This window comes from Aythya fuligula, chromosome 7, assembly GCF_009819795.1.
Source record: "Aythya fuligula isolate bAytFul2 chromosome 7, bAytFul2.pri, whole genome shotgun sequence".
Lineage (NCBI taxonomy): Eukaryota > Metazoa > Chordata > Aves > Anseriformes > Anatidae > Aythya > Aythya fuligula.
The window spans coordinates 19350324-19374609 of NC_045565.1; the positions used below are offsets into that span (position 1 = coordinate 19350324).

A 24286-nucleotide genomic window follows, 5' to 3' on the forward strand; every position below is an offset into this window, starting at 1 on the left:
TCATCATGTTAAAATACTGAGAAATGGATTTATTGAAATTTTCCATGGTACATTTAGACAGAAACTATGTAATCTGAAACCCTAGCAGAGTGTGCAAGCCATGGTTTTGATTTGATATTACAAATGGAAATGCCCTTAACAGCCACAAGTCAAGAACCAGGCAGGTGCTCAGAAGACATAATAAAAGCATGCTGTCCAAGGGGAGACTATGGATACAAACTATCTGTGCACAGACATGAAAAAATGGTGATTTGATAAACAAAACATATAACCACATTAAAGCAAACAAACAAACCAACCTTTTGTTTGATTAACCGTTGTTCATTTTGTAGATGTGCACACTTACCCTTCTGCACTCTTTGCTCTTGAGTTTCTTCTTTTAGTGTGGAAAGTGGGATCCTCCAGTATACTACTTCAAGGTATGTTAGGAAATCAGGGAGCATTTTTCACTTCTTGTAAAGGCAAACTGAAACCTGGGTGTCTGAAGAGGAGCCAGTCCTGACTCAGATACCAAATACTTTTGGCCAATCTTTTCTGTTAGCTTATGGGAGCTGCATTCACAGCAGAGTGGCTCTCTGAACTTGCACATGTTCCAGAGGGAGTTTTGTCCTAAAGAATTTGTAGCTAAATGAAACAAACACAGAACTGGGAAACTTTGAAAACAAATATGAATAGGTTTCTTATCATATATCCAGAGCTGTCCCCAGAGTGATTTGCCACAGGGAGTGATTGATGTTATACAAGTGTTGCGCCAGGTCCCAACTCAGTAATGATTCTGTTTGAGGATGAACCCATCAGCAAACCTGTCTCTGGCCTAGATCATACTATTGGCCAGCATTTTGCTAGTCTACAACACACACACACACACACATGAATATATGTACCGATAAAGCTGCTGCTATAAGAAGACAGCAGTAATGCCTGTGTTGGTGAACACAAAATGTGCATTAAAAGGTGGCCAAGTTACATCTTTTCAAATAACAAATATTTACCTTTCCTCGTCCGTTTCTGTTTTTTTTTTTTTGTTGTTGTTGTTGTTTTTTTGTTTGTTTGTGTGTTTGTTTTCTTGGTTTTGTTTTTGTTTTAATTTCTGCTTTGGGAAATCTGTGTCAGATGGACAAAATAACAGCTGTGAATTGACCTCTTTGGGAGAGGAAACTATGGGAAATGTGTAACAGCCAGCAAGACAGTTCCATAAGCACTGTTCCATATTCTCCCACATGCCTAGTGACAGGACGTGGGGGAATGGGCTAAAGTTGCGCCAGGGGTGTTTTAGGTTGGATATTAGGAAGAACTTCTTTACTGAGAGGGTTGTGAGGCATTGGAATGGGTGCCCAGGATAGTGGTGAAGTCACCATCCCTGGAGGTCTTTAAAAGACGTTTAGATGTTGAACTTAGCAATACGGTTTAGTGGAGGACTTGTTAGTGTTAGGTCAGAGATTGGACTTGATGATCTTGAAGTCTCTTCCAACCTAGACAATTCTGTGATTCTGTGATAATGCCAATGACCATGACATTAAATCACACAATAAAGGTGTCTAGGCAAACTAAGCTGGTTTCTGCCTTGCAGGAGCCTATGGTAGCTCTGTGTGTAAGGAAGCCCAGCAGACTGTAAGGAGCCATTGCTTTCACTGCTCCCTTCTCTTGCAGTTGCCATTTTTGCATGCTGCATTTCTGAAACTTGGTTGCAATGGCTGATCTTCCCTGAAGGCATGACAGAGGCAAACAGGCCCAGGGAGAGTCCCAGGTATCCCTCAGCTTGGCCCTGAACCACCTCTCTTTGAACATTTCTCTTTCTGGGGCAGCCCCAACACCTTTCACTCCCCTTGTCACAAAGCAGATGTGGACTGCTGTCCTGCAGCCATGGCTCTCTCCCAGGAGCTCAGCTTTCCTCATGAGAAATGCTGCAGTTGTTTGAGAGAGTGTGGTTTAGTTGAAATGGCCTGCATGTGTGGATTTTAGCATCTCCTTGTGTGTTCAGGGACTTCCTAAACCATTTTTTCCAAGAAAACGTGTCATTATTAATTAATAAACCAAATAAATGGGAGTTATTTTACAATACTGGAATGACTTCCAGTCAGCTTTTTCATTGTAATTATATCTAAGTGTAGTTTTATCTCCAGCCATGCCCACAGAAACAGTCGACAATGGAGAAGTGTGTGTGTGTGGTATACAATCAAAGGTCTAGGAGATGACTGCAGGACTTCCTCCTGCTTTCTAGCCCTCCTACAGAGGGGGAGCCAGAGGCTGGGCAGGAACACCCCACGCCAGCACTCCTCTATCTTTCCCACCACCCTGCCACATGAGGGCCACGGCCTGGCCATTGGCCCTGCGGTGAGGTGCCAGAAGCCGGGCCAGCAGTTCTGGAAGAGGTGGCCTTCCTGCCACCACCCACAGGCAGAAAGGCTTTCACACCTCCCTGTCCTGCAAGTTACCAGGTGTCTAGTTTGGTGTAACTCAAGTTTGTCACTACCAACCACTCCTCCGGACTATATGCGCTCTCCCAAAGTGATGGTTTTGCATTTCTCCTCAATTTCTCTTATTGTTTGATGCATTATAAAACACAGCTGAGACTCTTCTCAAAGAGGTTTCAGTTCAGTCCTTGTCCAGACTGGCAATTTCATTCAGATCTTTCCTGCCTTGAACCATGACAAGCCAAGCAGTCCTCACTGACCACGAAAATGTTACTGTAATTTGATTATAACAGAGCATAAACAGAAAAGATTACTATGATTTACCAGAAATATTTTGACAGATTTGCATATCTGTATTTGGGGGTATAATTTGTTTCCTTCCTGAGAAAATAAAGACCTGTAAGTTTGATCTTCAGTCTCACTCAAAGCTGCATCAGAAGCTGGTGATATTGTATGAGATGGGCTACATGGGCTCTAGTGAATGCACACAAATGTGTAATTTGGAGAAACTGATGTGCATCATCAGTCATTTTTATTAAGGAAACGCTGTTTCAGAGCCTTACAGGAGACAGAAAGAACATGGAACACTTGAGTAAATTGAACTTTAATTTTATTTATTTATTTATTTATTTTTGTGAAATGCCCATTATGACAACAGAGGTCAATGATTAATTTATTTTGTCTTTAGGCTGATTATTCTGGTCTTATGATGATCTTATATTCACCATTGTCCCCTGGTATTAAATATAATAATGTAATTATGGGGTTTAAATGGGTAGGGAATGGATGAAAATGACCTGTGGTCTTCCCCTGCTTCTTTTTGATATTCTCAAAGTTTTCATGATGTTGATTTTTTGCATTAGGTAGTCAGGTCTTCGGTACTCTATGGGCAATTAGAGACTTGTTTCTAATATGCTACTCAACATACTTAGAAAGCAGCATTTCAATAGTGCAGAAGAGAAATCATTTATGTCCCAATTGCTTAAAGCTCTGTGTTTTTATTAAAGCAGATTTAACTCAAGTCTTTGGGGAAGCAGCTTGCCATGCTAAAAATTCAGCACCTTCTCATGTCAAAGTCCACTAGCAAAGATGAATATATTGAGACCTGAAGTACTTTGAAAAGAAAAGAGGAATATGCTCTGAGATGCAGGGTTGAAAATCTTTGAAATCTTTCTGGCAACAGAAAGAAGTTGAACTCTGGCAAAAAGCCAAAAATGTTCAAACCTGGGATACACTCAAAAGCCAGGGCTCGTCAAAGTCAGTCTTGCCCTATACAGCCCAAACTCTTCCTTATGCTCACTTAGACTCCCTTTTTCTGGAATTCCCAGTGTGTACCCACTCCCACCCACTGGCATTCAGTCAGAGCCTCATCGTCTCTCAACTGCCCCTCCAATTTCTTAAAATTGGCACAGGGGATGACAGCATTCAAAGCACCAAAAAAGGGCACCCTGCTTTTTTTGCTATGCTAGTTAACAGCAGGTGTAGTCATCAATGACACAGAGTGTTTCAGGCAAACCTGAGCGGCCTTGTTCAGGATCTTTCTTACATTGGCAGACCACAGATGGCACGGTCAGACTCCCAAATAAGCAGTGATCCTTCCTTCTATTCCAAGCACTGATAAGCTGCAGAGGATATGGAATGAATCTGGGCCAAGGGAGACTCATTCTGTGACTGCACCAAGATTGCTGAAAGTCCAGTAGCAGAATCAGTTTCTTCTGGCAAGCACTGCCTGGATCAGGTCTCCTGGGACTGCATCCCTTCCCAAGGAATGTGGATGGAAACATTTCAGAATTATTTGGTGTCAAAGCTGGCAATGGCTTCTCCAACAGGGAAAAGTTGGAAAGAAATTATAGGAGAGTATCATATTGCATTATAAGATAAGACAATCTTATTGTTGAGAATACTTTGATACATGGATGTAGGCTTATATATAGATGTATCTATGTATGTCTACATGTCTATATATAGTTATAGATATAGTATTTATGTTATAATGAAATGTCTGGACATGATCTAAACAGTGGCCTTGAACTGTCCTTTCCTTCTCCCACCTGCTGATCTGCGTGTCCTGTTACTTGCAGGGTCTGTCCCAAGGGAGCTCCACTTTCCCTGGGGCTTCCCATGTACCCTGGGCACGTTCCCCTGTCCAGGGAGGAATAATATTTATCTCTTTCCATATTCTCATCCAGGAATGGGGGGTGGGGGGGGGGGGAGGGTGTACCTGGGATGCCCCCATCCTTCTGTCTGGTGTGTTGGAGGAACAAGCGACTGCCCTTCCCCTCCATGAAGCCACTGCCTCGCCAGCCTGAGACACAAACACCTCTCCTGGCAGTGAGCTCAGCCCCAGCACTCCAACCCTGCAGCATGACCGGCCCCAGCGCCAGTTCAGCTGACAGGCAAACCTCTCAAATCAGCAGCCACTTGAGCCCTCACATAAACCAAGCAAGATCAAATACCAGCTAAAGTGCTGGCCCTGGAACCTACTGGCACAGCATGCCGGTCCCAACAGTTTCCTAAGAGCAGCAAACTTCCCTGCTTAACTACACAGCTACATGTACCTTGTACTGCTGCCTTGATACCTGCCCTGTGGGCCGCAAACCTCGGCCTCCTGCCCACATTTGGGTTTGTCCGCTGCTCTCTTCTGAGCTGAGAAATTTCTTGACTCATTTTCTACTTGCTTACATATATGTGTAAGCAAACAGTCCTGAACCTTTCTTTTGGCTTGAAATAAAATTTTAAAGAAAGCATTCATTAAGAATTATGCATTTAAAAAAAAAAAAAAATGAAACTAGAGGAAAAGCATTCAAGTCTCTTAAAATATTTCCAATAATACAAAATGATTTGTTATTTTGTGGTTTTCTGGACTGAAAATTGTCTTGGCTTCGTTAATTTTGTGGTCCAGTTTGACGTGAGGAAGAGCTGTCACCAAAATGTCCATGTGAGGGGGAAACAGCACCTGACCCAGGCCCAGACAAGGCTCCCAGCGCCGGCTGCCAGTGCTGAGCCCCTGCGAAGCTCCCTCTTGTGCTGGACCGTCCCTGTCTCTGGGTACAGCTGCGTGAGACCAGCTCTGTGAGGACATCTTGTTATTAATGCTGGGGGGCTATTCCTGCTGCTAACTAACCGTGTTTTCAAGTGGTAGAGGAACTCGGTTGTGGTTTTATATCCTTCTGGGCATCCAAGACATGTTTAATGGTGTGCAATATCTGCATCCCTGGAGTATAGTAAGTGAGGTTATCTGATCGTACTCAGCAGGACACTAACCACGTGGTTTAGACTTGTCAATTTTTAAGCTTCTCATCTGAAAAGCCCAAACAACAGCCTGGTCTTTGAAAAGCTTCTGGCCACATCTGTGCTGTGAGAGTGGCGCTGATGTAAGGGCAATCGTGCATTTACACTGCGCTTGAAGCACGCCTTCAGGCAGCAGGGCTTCATCGGCTTTGTACCATGGCAGGAAGCCCACCCTCTAAATAAGTGTAACCCAAGGGGTAAAACAAAGGCTTTGTATGTGTGCCTGCATTCATGCTACGGGTGGTGCTGGAACAGCCTTGTAGGCCAAGGCCATGTACCCCGATAGGGCTGAGCCGGAGGAAGCCTGTGACATCATAGATAGAGCAACATGGAACCTGGTGTGTGCTTTTTATTACAGATGATATTAAATCCAGCCCTAATAAAATTAAGCCCTCACTCACTCTTAATTCTCTACCCCAGCTCTCCCCCCTCCCATTGACAGAAATGCTAGGAGCTGAGCTAGGAAAGAGATGGTCACAGACAAGCAGGGGAGGAAGGAGACAGGGACATAAGAGCTGTGTTCTTAGCAGGTGTTGTTATTAATAAAAATAAAAATAAAAGTAAAAATAAAAATAAAAATAAAAATAAATAAAAAATTAAATAAAAATAAAATAAAAATCTGACCAATGCAACTCCTCTGTAGCAGGTTTCTCATGAGCCTTGTTGAGCGGTGCCCAGATACATCCACCCTGATGTGCAGGAGCTATTTCGTCTGGGCATGTACATGTTCCAGACACAAAGACTATGGAACCAAGACCACGATGTTGCCTTCCCACGAGGTGGGGGTAGGAGCAAGGTGTCTCCAAGACCTTGGCTCCTCTTTCCTGGCTCATTAATGAGATTCTAAAATCTAATTAATAATGATGACTCTTGTTTGCTCATCCCTTTCCTGCTTTCACAGTGTGTGGCAAATGATGTATTGTAGAACAGAGGAGAACTGGTGTCACTGAAGTCATTTTTATTTGTATCTAGCTGATTCATACAGATGGTGCAAAACCATAGCTCTTAACTCACTGGATTATTTTTCAAAAAGCTTGATTTGATCTGAGCTGGATAGAAATTGGAAGGTTTCCAGAGTTTCCCATAAACAAGAAGCTTCCCAGCCTCAGCATCTCTCTAGACACTTGACATTTGTGCAGAGCAGCAGACCTAAGACATTTTAACAAAACTTATCGAATCCAACTACCACTACCTCAAAAAATAATTTCTCCACAAATCTTGTGATCCATTTCTGTGGGACAACCAGCGTCACCTGTATCTTCAGATGTACTGCTCCTCTTCTCTCGTGACACTGCAATGCAGCCAAGGCAGCGTGGCATGGGGCAGCAGAGTGACACAGGGGTGGTTTGTGAGCCCTCACTGAGGGGACAGCAAGGCTCCCACAGAATGGAGGCGGTTATTAGAGGAGACCTCTTAGCAAGAGATATCCTCATTGGCTGGTCTGTACTGGAAAAAAATTATTTACATGCTGAGTAAGAACTGATCCTCCTTCCCTCCCTTTCAGCCTGGCCACAGGCCGTGAGCTGTGTTGCACAGGCTCAGAGCAGGGCAGGGACAAACACTGTGCACTCCTCTAAAAGCGAGTCCTGAGCCCTCTAGAGGGAAAGCCCATCAAAAAGGGATGCGGCTGAGGTTTGCTAACACCTTGCCCCCACACATACACACAGATGAATGCCTGGCTGCTGCTGGTTAGTCTGAGCAACAAGCTGCAATGTGGATTTGGATGACTCCTGGGTTCAACCCCACAGGGGGAGTCCTCAGGTGTTCGGCTTCCTGAGTGGGATTTTAAAACTTTCCTTTCTGACCCCTGTTGGACTGTGACTGTGAAATCCTACCTGGAGAACTCCTGACTCAGTCCCAGTTAGGTTTAGCTGTAAACAGGAGAAATGATTCGGAGGAGAGAGGATCGGCCTCATTCTCCTGTAGGTCTTCCTTCCCTGCCAGCAGCCTATTTCTTGCACAGTGCTACAGAAAAATTTCTAATAAAAATGAACAACTCCCAGGGACACTCCTATCTCTTGCTGTGCCAAAGACTGGTGATCACATCAGCATCTTGCATCTCAGTTCTCAAGCATCTGCCAAAGCCTGATGGCTTCAGCCAGCACGACGGAGCAAGGGTGAGCCAGCTGTGATATAACAGGCACAGCTCAGGTTCCTGGGGAGTCTTCTTTGCAGAGATGGGCTTCTTCATTTAATGGCCCTTGGATCTTATTTAACACATCGGCTCATGTACCATGCGGGTGTAAAGAAGCTGTGTGTATATAATAAAAAACCTCAGCTGATTCAATAGCTAGGGGAGGCCTAATAAATTTGCCACTATAGCAAGTGTTAGTCTCTGGGGACAATACCGAATGCTGGAGTTTAATAAACAAAAATTCTGAAGCAGAAGAACCAAAAGGTAAACCAGTTCACCTGACAAAGCAAACACAATGCAATCAGAAACAAGTTTACTCCTGGCTTCCAAGGACCAGTGTCTCAGGCTGGCTGTGTCAGGGCTGCCTTCCGATGGCCTTCCTAGGGCTGCTCTCAGGATGCACTTGCTGACCACACCAGCAGAGATCTTGAAACCATGGTCCCAACCTGAGCTGAAGGGCACGGCCCAGAGTACACATGAACCTGTATACCAGAATAGACCTTGGCAGCTAATGAGCTGTATTTGCCCAGGCCCCAGCTTTCAGCCCCATCAGAACAGAGCTGGGGGGGAATTAGGGCTGGAAGTGATTCAGCTTGCAGAAAAGAGCTTCATTTTGTTGCTCTGCATGTGAGAGAACTCTTCTGGGCTAAAATGACTCAGGTGGCAGTATTTTTTTTTCCTTCTCTGTTTCATATTATATATGTTACAGCAGTATTGCAAAAGCAGTGGCTGCAGAAGAAACCATCAGGGTTAAATACTGATAGAGTTGTGCAGGCCAATATTTTAGATTCTGGTGAGTTTTAGCTGTTACTTGTTTACCAAAGGAGACCTGTCACGGTTCCAAAAAATGATGCTCAGACGTCTGAGATAGCAGACCAGCACCTACTTGTCTCATGGCAGAGAGCTCAGGGCAAGCAGTAAGGACATTGTGGTTGGATTATTAAAATATTGTTGACACATCACTCTCAAATAAGACTAGATTTTCTATATGCCAAAGGGATTTTCATTCTCACAGGCCAGATCTATGTAAAAATTTCATTGGTTGGTATCAGGAAAAGATGGTATTTTGCGGTAACACAGTTCCCTGAAGTCAATATTTCACTGCAGTGAAAAGGAAGTTTTTAACTGGAAAGAATAAAGCATTGTTTACTGAAGAGGCTGCTCTTTTATTTATGGTAGGGGTGTCAGAGTCTTCAGCAGAGAGATCTGAATTATGTACTCAAAGCTCGGGTATAAATTCAAGGCTTCTCACTTCCCCCGGTTCACACGCTGCTCCCACCGCACGGACAATCAGGCGCAACAGGATCTTTATCGAGTGGCAGCTCCTTTAGAGGCAGAATGTGCCACAGAAGCATACCACAAGCATTTCATCTCCATCCTCTGCTCCCTCGTGGTCCGCCCAGCAGCAAATGACTTCCTCCCGCACTGCCCCGGCTGGTTTCTGCTGCAGGGAGGCAGGGAGCGTGCTGGTGGAGGAGGAGACATGATCTGAGGCTTTTATTTGCTCTCTGAAGTTTGGGAGAGTAGCTGCCCTGACTGCACAGGAGGGCTTGACAGCATTCAGCATTGGCTCTCATGTCTTCAGATCCCCATGTTGGTTTTTAGAGCTGTAGGAAAGCCTCATTTCAGCCTTCCAGGGGAGAGGAGTGACAAACACAGCCCTAGTGAATGCAGCTCTCGCTTAAGCAAGCACTAACTGCCTGCAGATACAGACTTTTGTCCTTGGCCCTGAAGTGGGACAGGGCAGCCCCCCAGGAGGTGGGGAGAAAGCCATCCCCAGCTTGCCAGGGGTGGCAGCCTGGAGGGAGCACAGAGGAGATGGCACTGATGGCAAGAGGGAAGAGTTTGATGGTATACCAAGATCTTTTTCTGCGTGCACATGGCCTTCAGCATCATTGTAAATAATACTCTTAATAAAGAGCCAATTAGCCTAACAATCTCATTACTATCCAGCATGCAGCATGGGAAGCACTAGCCTACGGCATAACTGAGCAAAGGTGCATTCGCTGCTTCCCGTTTCCTGCTATAATGTGGGTTGGCGTAAGGAGGCCTAGACAGATGTACAAGGCAGAAAACACATGGAGGGCTGCAAGGATGGCATGCAGCCTCGTAGAGAAGGCCCCAAGGCCCAGCGTGTTGCACCAGCCCCATTAACAAACCCAGAGCAATGTGCTGCAGGGAACAGGCTCTGCAAGCTGTGTGTGGGCAGAGTTGGAACTGTGGAGCAGAGGCAGCAGAGCTGGGAGCTGGCCCATGTAGGGTAGAGATGAGAGGAAGTCTGATCTCCGTGGGTGTCTGCAACTGCTTGAGGAAAGAAAGAGCCTAGGACTGGAGATGCTTTGCCAAAATCACACAAGTGACACTTGCACAGAGGCTGTTCACGTTGCACCTGGCTTATGCCTGTCTGGAAATGCTGAGAATTACTGCATGGGATCTAGTGATGAATGCAGTGAGACATTACGAAAAAATCTTTGTCTTACATCTGTCCCTCATACCTTGGGCTTCCATTTTTCCATCACAGAACTGAAAAAGTGTCACGCAGGCTGGTGTCGGAATAGTCTGCATGTAAATCATCCCCCTGGGCTAGGGCCTCACACGCTGGGGTTCAGCCTGAGTGGCTTTTTATAGCTGAGTTATAAACTTTTAAATGCCAGGCTTAATCAGAGTTACCGAGATGGCCATTACAGGAGTGGTTTAAGTGGCACAGCCCTGATATATGACAGCACAGGAAGAGGGCAGGTGTTTCATTCACCCTGTGCACTGTGTCTGGAACGGAGCAGGGCCTGGTGGCAAGAATAGGGCATGACTGAGACACATCTCTTGAGTTTTACTCTTGCTCTTGTGCCCCTGCTCTGCAACCAGAGAAGCTAAAAGACCTGTTGGTGAATTGGTCTAGGGTTTAACAGGGTGTCGTGCAGTCTCAAAATGTACAAATCCGAGTGCTTCACTTGTGGCTGACTTTTGTGGAACCCACAAAATCATACTGAACAATTGTAATCACAGATACAGTACAGACTGAAGAGTCCAACAGGCTTTGAGCTCCAGCTTCTGGAGAGGCTACAGCAGCTTTGCTCGTACAAGGAAGCTCTGCAAAACTTGGAGCCCCTTTATTTTGCAGATTGTGAGACACTCAGGCTGCAGCTGGGGCAACATCTGCAACATTACTCTGCAACATCCCTGTGGTCTAAGCAGAACTGGACAGTCATCAGAGACAACTGGACAGAGGGATTGATCTGAATGAAAACAGGACAGGAACTTTTCAGGGTGTTCTTTCTAAATTTATTCATGTATTAAACAAACAGAAACTACAGCATGCATCAGATACTTTTCTTTATTGTACAACAAAACTATGGACTTGTTTGTAATTGCAGCATTTCCAGCAACATCAGGCAGACTTGTCGATGTTATCCAGTTTTGCACAGTCACTAGAGTGTCGCATCATGAATTATTAAATCAGTGCTTCGTGGTAATACATAATTTCTTATCAATTATTCATGCTAATGTGCGTGTAGTTTACTTAATTGTGTTATTGACGATCAAAAGTAATTTCCTGAAAATCCTCAAGGACAGAAAATTTAATCAGCGTAACTACTTTTCAGATGCAATGCTGTTAAGTATTCTTAATTTGCTCAACAATTCACTTATTTATGTACCTTTCTGGAGGAAATACGAGTTTAATCAAACAATTAGATTGAAGAGTTAGTGTACAGAAGGGCTGAAGTTCAACTGAATGCAAGGTAATTATGTTGAAATGAAGTTGGGCCTGCCTCTTTGGAGTGGAATTATTTTTTCTAATCTTTTTTTGGGGGCCATGGAAATCTCAAAAACAAATTATGACTGGGACAATCACTAAGAAACCAGTCATTCTCTCTTCTCCAACTGCCCCCTGCAACAAAGCACATAGCAATCTATTTATTTTGGTGGAAGAAAAAGGTTGTTGCTGTCGTTCAAACTAAGCCATAATTTGCAGTCAGGGAAACAGTCTCCATTTACAGTTCAGCAGTGCAGCTCCTGAAGCTAGAACACACCAAACGAACACAGATTGCTGCATGTTCACTTCTGCGATTAGGACAATTCAGGATTGCCAGAAAAAAAAAGCACACAGTGTGACACATGTAAAGCAAATTGACTCCATTTGATGGATGTGGGCCCTCTCCGTGTTTTTGTTGTACTTGGGCCTGAGGACAGATGCAGTGCTGCCCTCCCTGATGGCTCGTGTCCAGAGGAAATGAATCCCACCCTGGGGGGATGCCTGGCACCCTTCACTCCCAGCACAATGAAGGTACTTGGTGCTGTCAAGCCATCCCTTGAAGACCAGAGCTTCCACCCTTTGAATGGGATGTGACACCATGCCCTTCCTGGAGAAAGGTAGGTGTGCACCACCAGAGGCTCCTGTGAGCCCTGGAGAAGTCCCAGGTTCTGTGACATTTGTGGGCTGAGATTACTTGGATGGGGGGCAAAATTTTTGCTGCCAACCTTGCTTAGGGCTGTCTTTCCAAGCACATCATCAAGCTCAGACTCTGTGAGAAGCTGAGCGCAATCCAGCACAAAAGGGTGTGCACCATGGATTGCAGGAGGTCCTTGGCACAACCTGTGGGGTCAGCCCTGGATGGGGAGTGGCAAAAAGACCTGAAATGCTAAATGGGAACCTACAGGCTCTGCTAGGAGAGGATCTGTGCCAAAATCAACCGCTGGGATAAACACCACCTCTCCTTGGTCTGTAATGGATTCTTGTTAGAAGCAGGACAGACCTGAGCACTGTTCTCACAAAGGACCTGCTCAGAAGACCTTCGGAGCTGACAGGAATCTTTTCACTGGCTTCCACATTACTTGATCAAGGTTTCATTCTTTTCTCCAGGGACATCTGTGGACAATTCTAAGGAATCTGCAAAAGGCAACTGAGAAAAGCAAGTCCGTATCACCAAGCTTAAATCTGTATCTGCATTACCCATGAAATAAATGTGGGGCACCCCAGATTACAACACCTGCCCTGGAGCATCTGATCTTACTCGACTTTGCTTTGGGAAGTTTTGGGTCAGAGATGAAATAGTATTTCCTGAGGCATCAATTTCTCCTTTGCACTGTGTCCACTGTATAATAATTAAGACTTATGCATATCTAGAGTTATTCCAACCAGACTTCAGTGAATGAAAGAGTCTGAATTTGGATGGCAAAAAGGAATATCCTTCCAAGCTTTATTTCCTCTTTATTAAAAACACAACATGCAAGGACATATTTGCAGTATTGCAATGCAGGATGATTTTGCTTTCAGGTCTTTCTTTCCAAGAGAATGACACTAAAATACCCCCAGCTTTGTGCAGATCTAGACATAACTGCACTCTCCATTAAAATGCCAGCATTACCATTTGAAGCTCTGAGCGCTGCTCTGGAGTTGTGTGTCTTTTAAGTCTAACCCAGGGAATGGCAAGACTAATGTTCACATAGAGACAAGTGCAAGGATTTTATTCATGGGTAAGCTGATCTCTGCAATTTCCCAGTAATCTACTCTGTGGAAAGTTTGACTTTCAGGGAAAGGAAGGGAAAAGGAAAAATTATGAAGAGTTTTGTTCTTTTTTTTCTTCTCTTACACCTGGCTTGCCTGGGATAGATTTGGTTGAAGTCAAAAGATGTCAGAAAACATCAGGCCAGGCTGTTGAATACCTGCACATTCATTCATCTGTGTAGGGTGGGGCTAAATGGTGCCTGGAGGCCTCTGCTGCCCCAGAACCTGTATCTGGCAGCGCTGCCCTGCTGCCAGCCCCCATTTCATGCAGCATGGTGGGCTACTGGTGGTGGTGGCCCCCTGAGGAGCAGCTCTGCTCCCTAAAAGGGTAATGCTTGATTTTGGGAAGGTCAGAACCAGGTGAAGATGGCTCCAAGCCCCCATGGGATACAGCCCCAGAAAGGTCTGGGGTTTGCCATGCTGCTGAGATACACAGCCCTGGGGAGCGAGATGAGATGTGCAGGAGGAAACCAGGGTCCCAGGCATTTCAGCATTCCTGGGATGTGGAAGAGGAGCTAAAAACAGTTTCAAGAGTATTTCCAAACACAGATAGTGCCGATAAATCGGGAGAACGAACCTACAGTGGCACAAGAGAAGCAGAGGTGCATGAAAGGCAGCCAGAGAGGCCACTCAGACTTGCCAGGTCCCTCCCTGTTGGCCCTGTGATGTCCCGCTGTGTCACGGCCACACTGCAGTTCCCCTGGTGGCAAAGCCCGGGCGGTGGGTTCCTTGCCTCAAGCCGCAGGGCCGGTGCCGGTCCAGCCTCATACGCTCTTCTCCCCTTCCATGTGCTCCTTGGCTGGAGAGGGCTGCTTGTCCTGGCTGCCCTCCGGGCTGGGTTTGGCAGAAGGTGCGGGGCTGCCAGCAGCGGGCAGGAGGTTGGCAGACTGCAGCACGGCCTCCGAGTGCTCCCGGGCCTTCATGCGCAGCGCGGCCACGCTGGCAGTGCGGTTGCTTTGGCAGCCATAGGTGGGCAGGAAGGAGAGGCCCATAGGGTCCGGAACGCAGCACGAGCACAGCGGGCTCCCTGGGGAGGAAGGAGACAAGGCAGTGTCATTGCTGGGGGAGAGATGGTCCCACCGGCAGGGAGTCCTCGTGGGGGTGGTTCTCTGACCTAGACGGGGTGACCCATACCTGCTGGAGTCACACTGTGTGGTGCCTTTCCCTCAATGGTCAACCTAGAGAGGACAGAGATGGGGTTGGGGTCTCAAATGGCAAAAGTCCCATCTCCATTTGGCCTTAGGTGGGTATGTAGATGCCAAATCCTGCTACTGAGGCCTACTGAGAAGGATCCTACGTTGTGAGACATCCAGGGTGACAAATAGAGCAAGTGAGGGCAAGCAGACTCAGAAGTGAGCAGTGAAACTTGTATCACATGAGATCTCCCCACAAGGAAGGTTAAACTTGTCCCCAGTTCTCACCCCAAGCTGCTGCTCTGCAGCACGATTAGCCCCATGCTGGAGGTATCTCCTGCCATCCAGCTCCACAAGTCTGATTGATCTGGGTAGCAGCATTCCTTGGGTGAGTATGGGGCTTCCACCACTTATCTACACCTAAAAGATTACTGCAGAGAAAAATGTGAAACTATCCCGGTTATTACACAGGAACTAATGGCTTTCTCCTATCTCACTGTAAGATGAGACAGCTTTTTTCTTGGTGAGGCCCTGCCAGCTACTGGCATCACATCTACCTGCATCAGTCTGTTCTATATTCACCAGCCAAACTCTGTGCTGCTTAGGGATAATGCCTCGAAGAGGAGGGCCTCCAAAAGTGAACCAAGGCCTCCTAAAGCTGCTGCTGCTGAGATGGCTTAGAGTCCCATCAGGAAGGATGGGCTGGACCACCTCCAACCTGGCATCTAAGATACACAGGCTGTCTCAAGCAGGCAATAAAGCACTGGAGAGAGTGTGAAATGGGCCTTTTTAAGCCAAAAGGATCACAGGCACCCCACTGCCAGGGGCAGTTCTCCTTCCACCAGCTACCTGCCTGAGCTGAACCACTCTGGCTCATCTGTGATAATGCTGAGACTCCTGGTAGTCCAGGGTGAGCCCTAGGCAGGGCATGCAGTCCATCCAAAAAGCCACCCTAGTGCCTTGCTTAGATGCATCTGTTGAACAGAGCAGAATGTGTCAGAGTGGGGACTAGAGGCAGGGCAGCGTGGCTGAGCTACCATTTTGATTTGCTCTCTGGTGAGAAATGTTGGGGGAAACCATTCTCCCCAGGGGTCTCAGCGATCACATAAAGTCTACATCCTCTTCTATGCCCCTGGCAGAAGCTGATATGCAACCCCCCAGCAGGCAACAGCGCGGCCGCACACAACCTGACACAATGTCTTCCTCTGATCTTTCCAAGCCAAGGACTTCCTTTAATTTCTGCAGTTAATATTTGAGTTAAATGGCTCATGACTAAGTGATGGTTCTAATAGCCTGCAGGGAGCAGGTAGTCTTTCTCTTACACTTCTGCTCTTGATAGCAATGGGTCAGCACCCATTTGCTAGGGATGAAGGCTGAGAGTTGTTTGTTTTTAGGATGTTGGCAAGACTTCTCAACAGCAATTGTCAGAAATCAAAAGTCTGCAGGTATGGTTCAGGAGAAAATACTCCTTGTGTTTTTTTTTTTTTTTTTTTTTAAAAAAAAAAAAAAAAGATTCTACAAGGAAGAGAAAAGTTATTAATATAACTGAAAAGTTATACAAAAAGTTATATAGTTACTCTTGTAATACTCCCCTGGTAGAGCATCTGATCAGCAGAACATTTCCACAGGTTTAGGCATACGAATGAATCACACAAGCAAATTTTACTACTTGACTGATATTCTCCATTTTTTGCTTTTAGCACTAAGAAGCTCAGTCTTGAATTTTATGGCATGACAACAGGGAGGACGTATAACAAAATCCACTGAGTAACACAATGTATAGTTTTTGCCACCAACAACCATGCTCATTAAGTCATTTTTGCCCTGTTGAAATGCAGCCACTTCAGGGATGCTGGATAGCCACTGTTTTAACAAGAGGGAAGAATGGAGGACTGGCATTTCAGAGTCCCTGCAGTTCGCAGGCCTTTCAGTTGCAGAAAATCCATCTTTTTCACTGCTATTAAGCCCCACTACCATAAGGTCAGGTTCTGTACTGGGGGACACAGAGGCCTCTCTGTGCATCAGCTGTCTTTGCACTGCTGCTCTCTTATACAAACTGAGTGAGGCTCCATCAGAAATGAGAATATTGCGTGCTAAGCAGGCAGTGGGGAGAGGTGGAGAAGAGTCTTCCCCTTTTCTAAAGAGCAGAAATCAACTCCAGGCCCCAAGAATAATTTTCATTCCATCGTTAGAGATGGATAAAATATTTAACAGTCTTCAGTACCAATCTAAGCTCTTTGCTTAATAATTAGACCTGATAGTACCCTGTGGATCTGCAGCCTGAGGGTGCAGCGTTACCTGTGGTGGAAACCAGGATATCTCTAGCATTAATTCACCCATAAACCATTCCTTGCATTTTCACTGAACAATGGCAAACAACAGCTCCCACCTGAAAAAATATAGCGTAACTAGCGTCATTTGCTCCAGGGTCCTGCTAGAGTACAGAAGACTAGGATTTAGTCTTGTTTCCTGTGAATGCAAAAGGAGGGTTGAAACTACTTTGCAATTGCCCATGTCTGCAGGCAGTAAATCCAATGAAATCTATTGGACTTTTCTGACACAAAAGCCAGGACAAACAACATGAGAATCAGCAGCCCAAGGTCTCCATCTGCCCATCACTCAGCCCACGATGGACAGGGATGTGACCCAGGAAAGATGCATCCACATGTAGCAGACATCAGTGGTTTTTTTTATATCTTATTGCAGTAGCCCTGACCTCACAGTGGGGAAGGAAGGAATTGTTCCTACTTGCTTAGTACCCTCAGAAAAGTTTAGGCACCTAACTCATATCAGGATCAGTGAGGGTTAGACCTTTAGCCTTAGAGCCTGATCCAGCTTCTGCTAACGTCTCACAGCCTGATATCTCTTTAATGGGATTTGGATCAGATTGCTACAGTACAGACAAGGAACTGTTTTCTTTCTTTCAGGAACTTACTGCCTATTGTACACAAAATTAAAATACACAATTAGATTTCCATTAACTTAGAGCAAATTCTGCTGAATTGATCTGAACCTCCTCGTATTCCTATATGAGATCATACTTTAAATGCTCAGCCTGAACATAAATACTTAATGTAATAAATACAGTCTGAAATATTTGATCCACTTGGCAGTTTAATTGATCTACTACAGAGACTGACAGGAAAAATTAAATTAGTTCTGTCTTGTCTCTGCCAACATCACATTTCAATTGTAATGATATTTGATCTACAATTTTGGTTGTGGACCCTTTTGCGCAGTTCCAAGGTTCAGTTTCAGCTTAGAGTAGGGGTATTTAAAATATCTATTTTCTATTTCAACTCAACAGTGTAAAGGATTTAATAGATGGTCTTTCCAAAACACAAAACCTCAGTTCCTTGCCTCTTGCAGTATTTGTGCATATCAGCATTTGATGTGAACAGATGAACAGCAAGCTAAACATGGAGGGAAGTGAAGAAAAATTTGGATTTAAAAATCCTCACCTGCCATTGTATGCTGTTTTCTTTGCAGTGGAAATGTTATGCTTGATTTAAATAAAGCTTTCTGTAGTTACAATGGTTTGCTTGAGCTCTAATTCCCCAGAAACTCTGAAGTCATTTTCACAAGGGTTGGAAGGTCAACAAAAAACTTGAGTTCACAGTGCCATTTACCAGGGAGGGCTGATTCCAGCGGGATCTCCCTCTTGCTCCTCATATATGATGCCAACATTGTGTCTATTAAAGCCTGAGGCACAAGCAGGAAAAACAAAGGTGGCTTTATCCAAACCTTTTGAGCTCTGAATCAAGAGGTTCAGAAGAACAAGAGAGGCATGAGCTTAAATACTGAAATGGGGAGGCAGCAGATGCTCCCAGTGTAATTTAGAGTAGCCCTAAGGCTGCTAAAGTTGTGCTAGATGGTTCCTCTTAGTGCTTAAGCTAGATAAGTGTGGAAGGCATCCTGTGCTGCCCAGAGGCTGGAAGAGCACTGCAGAGCTGACAGCAGGGTCCAAATGTCATAGTTTCATATCTCCTTGGCTTGTGAACTCTATGTGCCCAATGCAAACAAGGAGCTAGCTCTAGCTGGAGCCTTTTTGTATGAATAACTTGACACTGGAAATGGTGGATTCCATCATCCTTTATTTGTGTCATCAGTACAGTTCCAAAAAAAAAAAAAAATTAAAAAAAAAAAAAATCAGAAGCCAGAACCTTGCCTGTTTGGACAGGAATAGTGGCAGTAAAGTCCGTAAGTGTTGGAAGAACAGAACCAGTTCTTTGAATACCCTTAGCTCTGCAACCATTTACCATTCTTTCCATCCATATCAACAGCCTTTCCCAAACACATGATCTGACCCTAAATGCTGCTTATGTGTCACTCTAAAAGAGGTCAATGGGAAGCCCTGCTAAGTTAAGGTCTGCTCATCTAATCAGGATTTGGACCAGATGAACAGCTCAGCACCCATCTTCTTCAGATGATTCTCAGATGCTCCCACTATCCACGTATTCTCTATCATTTGTGGTAAAGACCAAAAAGAATCTACCTGTGAAGTAGAGCAGTGCCAGAGTTGAGGACTTGTGGTAAAGGAATCAAAGCAACTTGCCCAAGGTCTGAGTATGTGCAGTGAACTAATAAATTTTATATTCCCTAAAGTCACAAAGGCAGGTAAACTAGGGAAAATGCATTGTCCAAACAGAACATGCTTGCTATACTTGCTATCTTACATGAATTTACCAAGGTTACATGCTGAGAAAAGTCAGGAAGTCCTTAATCAAGTACTACCGAATGACAAAGAAAACAAAGGACCTGCAGAGCTTTGGTGCTTCAGTTCAGTAAACACCAGTTGGAGGGTAAGTCAGGTCCTTGAACACTTCTTTCTCAGTCTTTCTCTAACCCAAAGGTCTTGGGCAAATTCTCTTCATCTTTCCGTAATAGGAATTCAAATGTAATGGATGGACAGCTCTAGTTGTCTTTTCTTGTTTGTTTGTTTTTGCCCTGGATACTGCAATTAAGCCTCCCTAATACGAACAACAGCAACCACAGCAGCAACAAACCAGAAAAGAGCCTAATCAATGGTGCCCTGGAATATCCACTTTGATGGGCATAATGCAGTCCTGCTTTTCTAGCAGCGAGTGGTGTGGAGGTGCCATGAAAACCAACGGAGCTGTAACTTGCACAGAGCAGAGCTGTGGGTGAATTATGAAAGTAATTCCCTGGCAAGTGTAATTATTTCTCTTCTCATACACTGCACTTTGAATCACAGGGTCTGGGGAAATTTCAGTGGAATGAAACAGATACATTTTTGGCCTCAGCCACCAGAATGGTAGAACACTTCCGCTAAAAAACGGAGATTCTTGTTTACACCCATTAATAACATCTTCTACATTAATGAATTGCATTCATGCTGTCATCCATTAAGAAGGTACTTTGAGGTCTCTCTCTGCACAGAACACTAGCTTCTCCTGATGACTCTATTGTTATATAGCCCATAAATAAAACAAGTATTTTCCCTTCATATTTGAGGTCTGCAATTAAATCTACTAAATGGACTGCAGATGCATGGTTTACAGTAAGTGATTCATCTTGGAAGATCATGGAAATGTCAAAGTCACCACAATGAAGTAGCATAGTTGTCAAATTAGGACAATTTCAAACAGTAATGAACAACAGAAATTTCTTCTGTGTAAGCCAAACTTCTTCCTGACTATGGCTAGTGGTGAAGAAATAAAACCTTGAAGTAAGAAGCCAGGTATCCCACCAAAATTACGATCTTGTGCTAATTTTTCAAGTGAGAAATTGCATTTCCTGAAAAATATTATATATATTGAGGTAATATGGTAGTTAAGTGACTCTTGCAACTGAGAGCAGCCTCTGATGAGGCCTCAGAAAGGAAGAGGACACCTAAGGGAAGAAAGAGGTCTGTTGTATTATCGAATAGAGAATCTTGAACAGCAACAGATAAAAACTGCCCAATGGTGATATACCCTTTTCTGAAACAGTCTACGCCCTGAGTTACTGTTCTGATCTCTATTGTATTGATGACCTGCTTTCTTTACAGAACATCTTATGGTGGTAATACCAGCTGTTTGAAGAAAAAAAAAAATCTCAATTTTAGAGATAGCAGGGTTCATGGGACATATTACATAGGGAGAACAGTTTTACGCTCAGTCACCAGAGCAGACCCAGTCTCATGCTCCAGCAATATCCAGCAGTTACCTACAATTGATGCCCATGGGACTCAGATAAGCACTGCCTGCTGAAGGGTTGCAGAAAAGCAAACTTGTTGCCCTCTGCTAGGCTGTCCTGAGATTTCTTGTCTTTACTAGACTGACTTCATTTGGGAAACTGTGCTTATCATATCCTTAGATTATGAATTAGATCCAGATAGCATGTGCCCTAGACACTTTATGCAGCCTTGGAAATCTGGGGCTGAAGCCAAGCAATCAAAGTCAGAGAAAGAGAAAGAGAGGTATTAGTTTCTTTACTGAAGACAGAGAATTCTCAGGTGGCAGAATGAAAACTGTTCCTGAGAGCATAAAATAATTGTTAATTAGTTACATCACTATCATCACTTGTTATGCACTGTATTGATTTTAATTGTCTCCTTCTAAAGCATCAGTCAAATATTACTCACTGACACCAACAAAATGTTGGCTCACAAGCCCAACAAAGCACATCTTGTCTCCTCAAAAGAAAACAACCTAAACTTCCCAGTGGTATATGATGTGCTGAGAGTGCCTTTTGTTTGCAGACAGCCTTCACAGTCTTACTGGAGAATGCAATTCCCTTTACTGGCCAGGATTGTTCTCCCAATGGAGAGAATATGTATCTATTTACAGGATTCACATAGAGGACCTCTTTGTCAGCATTTCATTTGAAATTTGCATAGAAGAAAGCAGGGTCATGCATTCACTGATAGTGAAACGGTGCTTTGATTCCGGAGGAATTATTTGGCTTTCAAAAGCACAAAGAATTCCTGGTAGTTTCAAACCGTGGTCAGTACAAGAGAGATGCCAGGAAGAGCTCTTGGTCACTTAACTCCTCAATAAAATGTGAAAAATCTTGGAAAAATCTTACCACTTGTTGAATTTTAAGCAATCCAAAAACCCAGCAGCTTGGAATGTTATATCCTGTGTTGAGTTTGATAGGATTTTGTGTTGTTTAAAGTCCTACACTCTCAGATTCACTGTGGCAGAGCTCTGTCAGCATTTCAGTTGCAAAATGAGAACAGATTCTCAAGGGAGATGCTTAGGAGACTTCATTAAGATACATAAGGACACCAAGTAATGTCTGCCTAAATGTAAGGTTAGTTTTTCTTCAATAGACCTGAAGTTGTACATATCTGCCCCTACCTTAAAGGGGGGAATGATAAGGAAGAATCTAACTGAACTGAGTGAGACAAAGGAGGCCATATAAAGGCTCTGTGAACACTGAGTCTCTCCCTGACCTTTCTTTCCTTCCTTCCCACAACCATTATCTATTCCTTCAGACCTATGTGTGAGCTTGGCTGTGCTCTCAAATGCATAGTTTAGATGGACCATCATTCACTTGGTGTTTCCATACGAAAGCAAATGGTATGTGAATCATGCCTGTCCCCCTTTTGGTCTGTGCAGCACTTTAGAAATAGTCCTGTTTGTCACTGTCAACTAAGGAGATGGAAGCACAGGTCTGCTGTGTACAGCCCCTGTCCCAGTCCAGGTGAATTGATCTTGGAGAAACAGGGAAAGGGGAACTTAGAGAGATAAACCAAGGAAAGAGGAGACCGTATTCCACACATAAATACCACAAGAAAGATACCACAGTTATTCCCTGCTTGTATAGATCAAACTTGCCACCTTACAGAACAACAGCAAAATTCTTCCCTCTTAACACTAAAGCCAAACTTTGACATTACTGAGACGTAGCTGCAGAAGAAAAGAGCAGCTCAATCCACCAGTTCTGTGCAAGCGTAACAACATGCCGACAGGCATATGCATCTCCACAAAGCTCATGGTAGGTGGATACGCAGATATGCAACTCTGTAACTGGATTTCTTAAAATCACAATACACACCAATATCCCCATTTCCTTGCACATATCCAGAGATTTCTAGTTTCACACAGGAAATGTAAACCAGGCATCTCAGCAAGAAACTGCAGATGTTGCTGAGAACATTCATCAAGAGAATATACATGCACCTGATAACTGTCCATCTCTAGTCAGATTATAAAAAATCTGTATTTTCATCTGGGACCAGTTTTTCAGGGAGACTGTCCCTTAGTCTGGGCAACTATCTAATGATCATCTCTGCTTCAGAATCAGGAATAGGATTTTTCCGCACCTTAGCTGTAAAACTGCTATCATGCAGAAAGAAGCAAATTATCAATTTCTCAATTTAGTGGCAAAGCAGTACAATCTCAAAAAAAAAAAAAATCTGGAAGTCTTCCAAATAAATAAAACTTAAAAAATACTCATGACAAATTTTTAATTTGTTCATTTTCACTTCATTTTGCTAAGCTTCAAATTATTGGCATTATTTTTCTTAAAGTTTAGCTAAATTAAAACATGAAACATGTGAGAACAAAATATTGACACATTTAAATTCAAAAAGGCTTAACTGTAAATTGTAAGGGAAAAAGCATCCCTTACTTCCACCTGAAATTATTCATCAAACACAGTCCTACTTCCACACCTTTCAAGCTTCCCAGGACTGTATTTTTAGTGACTAACTTGTTCACCCCCAGAATTCCATCTGTATCTATTCCCGAGAGGCTGTTCCTGTCCAGAGGGAGAAGCTGAAAGTCTCTGCCCCAGGAGCTCACAGTCACAGGGCAGAGATCAAGAGGCTTTGTGCAGTCTCACAGCCACTGCAGGCTTACAGGGTTTAGGTGGACAGTCATCCTTTAAGCTCTAGGTCTCAGGTCCTTTCTTGGTTCAATATCACAGGTCCTACACCTACCTAACTTGCACTTGCTTTACGCTGTGTCTTCCACTTTTTTTGGAAAGACGTGAAGAAAGCGAAAACGGGGACCAGGACACTGGACTTAATGCAAAACTCAGCAGTTCCAAGCATTTGCTTCAGAAATATTCCTTGACTTTACTGATTTAATTGAAAATACTCACAAGGAGCATGTGGTATGCCAGGGAACATAGAGAGAGATTTTAGAAGACTTTAATTTTCAGAGCGGGAGGTCCTAAATGAGGAAATTTTCCTCACAAAATATTGCACTGCACTGGGGCATAGAGCAAAGATATGTGCCACTTTGTGCTTGGCAGAGCTATGAGACCTTACATCCTATAAATCTATAAATTGAATTCATCCTGCCTACACCCTTAGTCTAAGAAATTGTTAGACTAGGAACAGCTAATGGATCAGCTGGTAATTTATTTTTAAAAGATGCATACTGCTGCTTTTTGGCAACCTGAAAGGATATGGACACTGGATGCAAGTTTCCTGATGCCTGGGTCCAAGGTAATGTGGAATTGCTTTGTATGCTCCCCTGTCCCCTCACACATTCTGTGTTTGAGATCTCAGAGGGGACTGACTGGTCAAGAAGAGAAAGGTCTAGCGTTGTGCAGAACCATACTGCAAAGGAAACTGCATGCAAAGAGCGGATGAGGCATCAGTAATGGTGCCAGGTAATATATAATGCAAAAGGATGTGTATAACTAATTTATTAGAATAAATTTGACTCTTAAAAAAAGCATATGCAAAGAAAACTCTAAAGGACAAAACCCCACCTGCCTTGCAAATTGAGACAAAACCTGACCTCACTAAAGGTAACTGACTAAAACGACAGAACTTCACCACAAACCACACTACTATCTACCAGAGGAGACTCACTCCTGTACCTGCAGCATCAGTCAGTGCAATTACTGC

At 44.1% G+C, this 24286-nt stretch overlaps 1 protein-coding gene across 4 annotated transcripts in view; it reads right to left on the bottom strand.

Annotated features, from left to right (window-relative positions):
- Nucleotides 1-24286, bottom strand: part of DRGX (dorsal root ganglia homeobox) — a 45396-nt gene that overhangs the window by 13262 nt on the left and 7848 nt on the right. For 3 of the 4 annotated variants that reach the window (XM_032190776.1, XM_032190775.1, XM_032190777.1), the window contains one exon: nucleotides 11096-14369. The exons of the other annotated variant lie outside the window; for it this stretch is intronic. In XM_032190776.1, the coding sequence (XP_032046667.1) occupies nucleotides 14107-14369 (263 nt within the window). In that variant the 3' untranslated portion in view covers nucleotides 11096-14106. Of the gene's footprint in view, nucleotides 1-11095; nucleotides 14370-24286 lie in introns of those variants that run through there. 4 annotated transcript variants of the gene reach the window in all.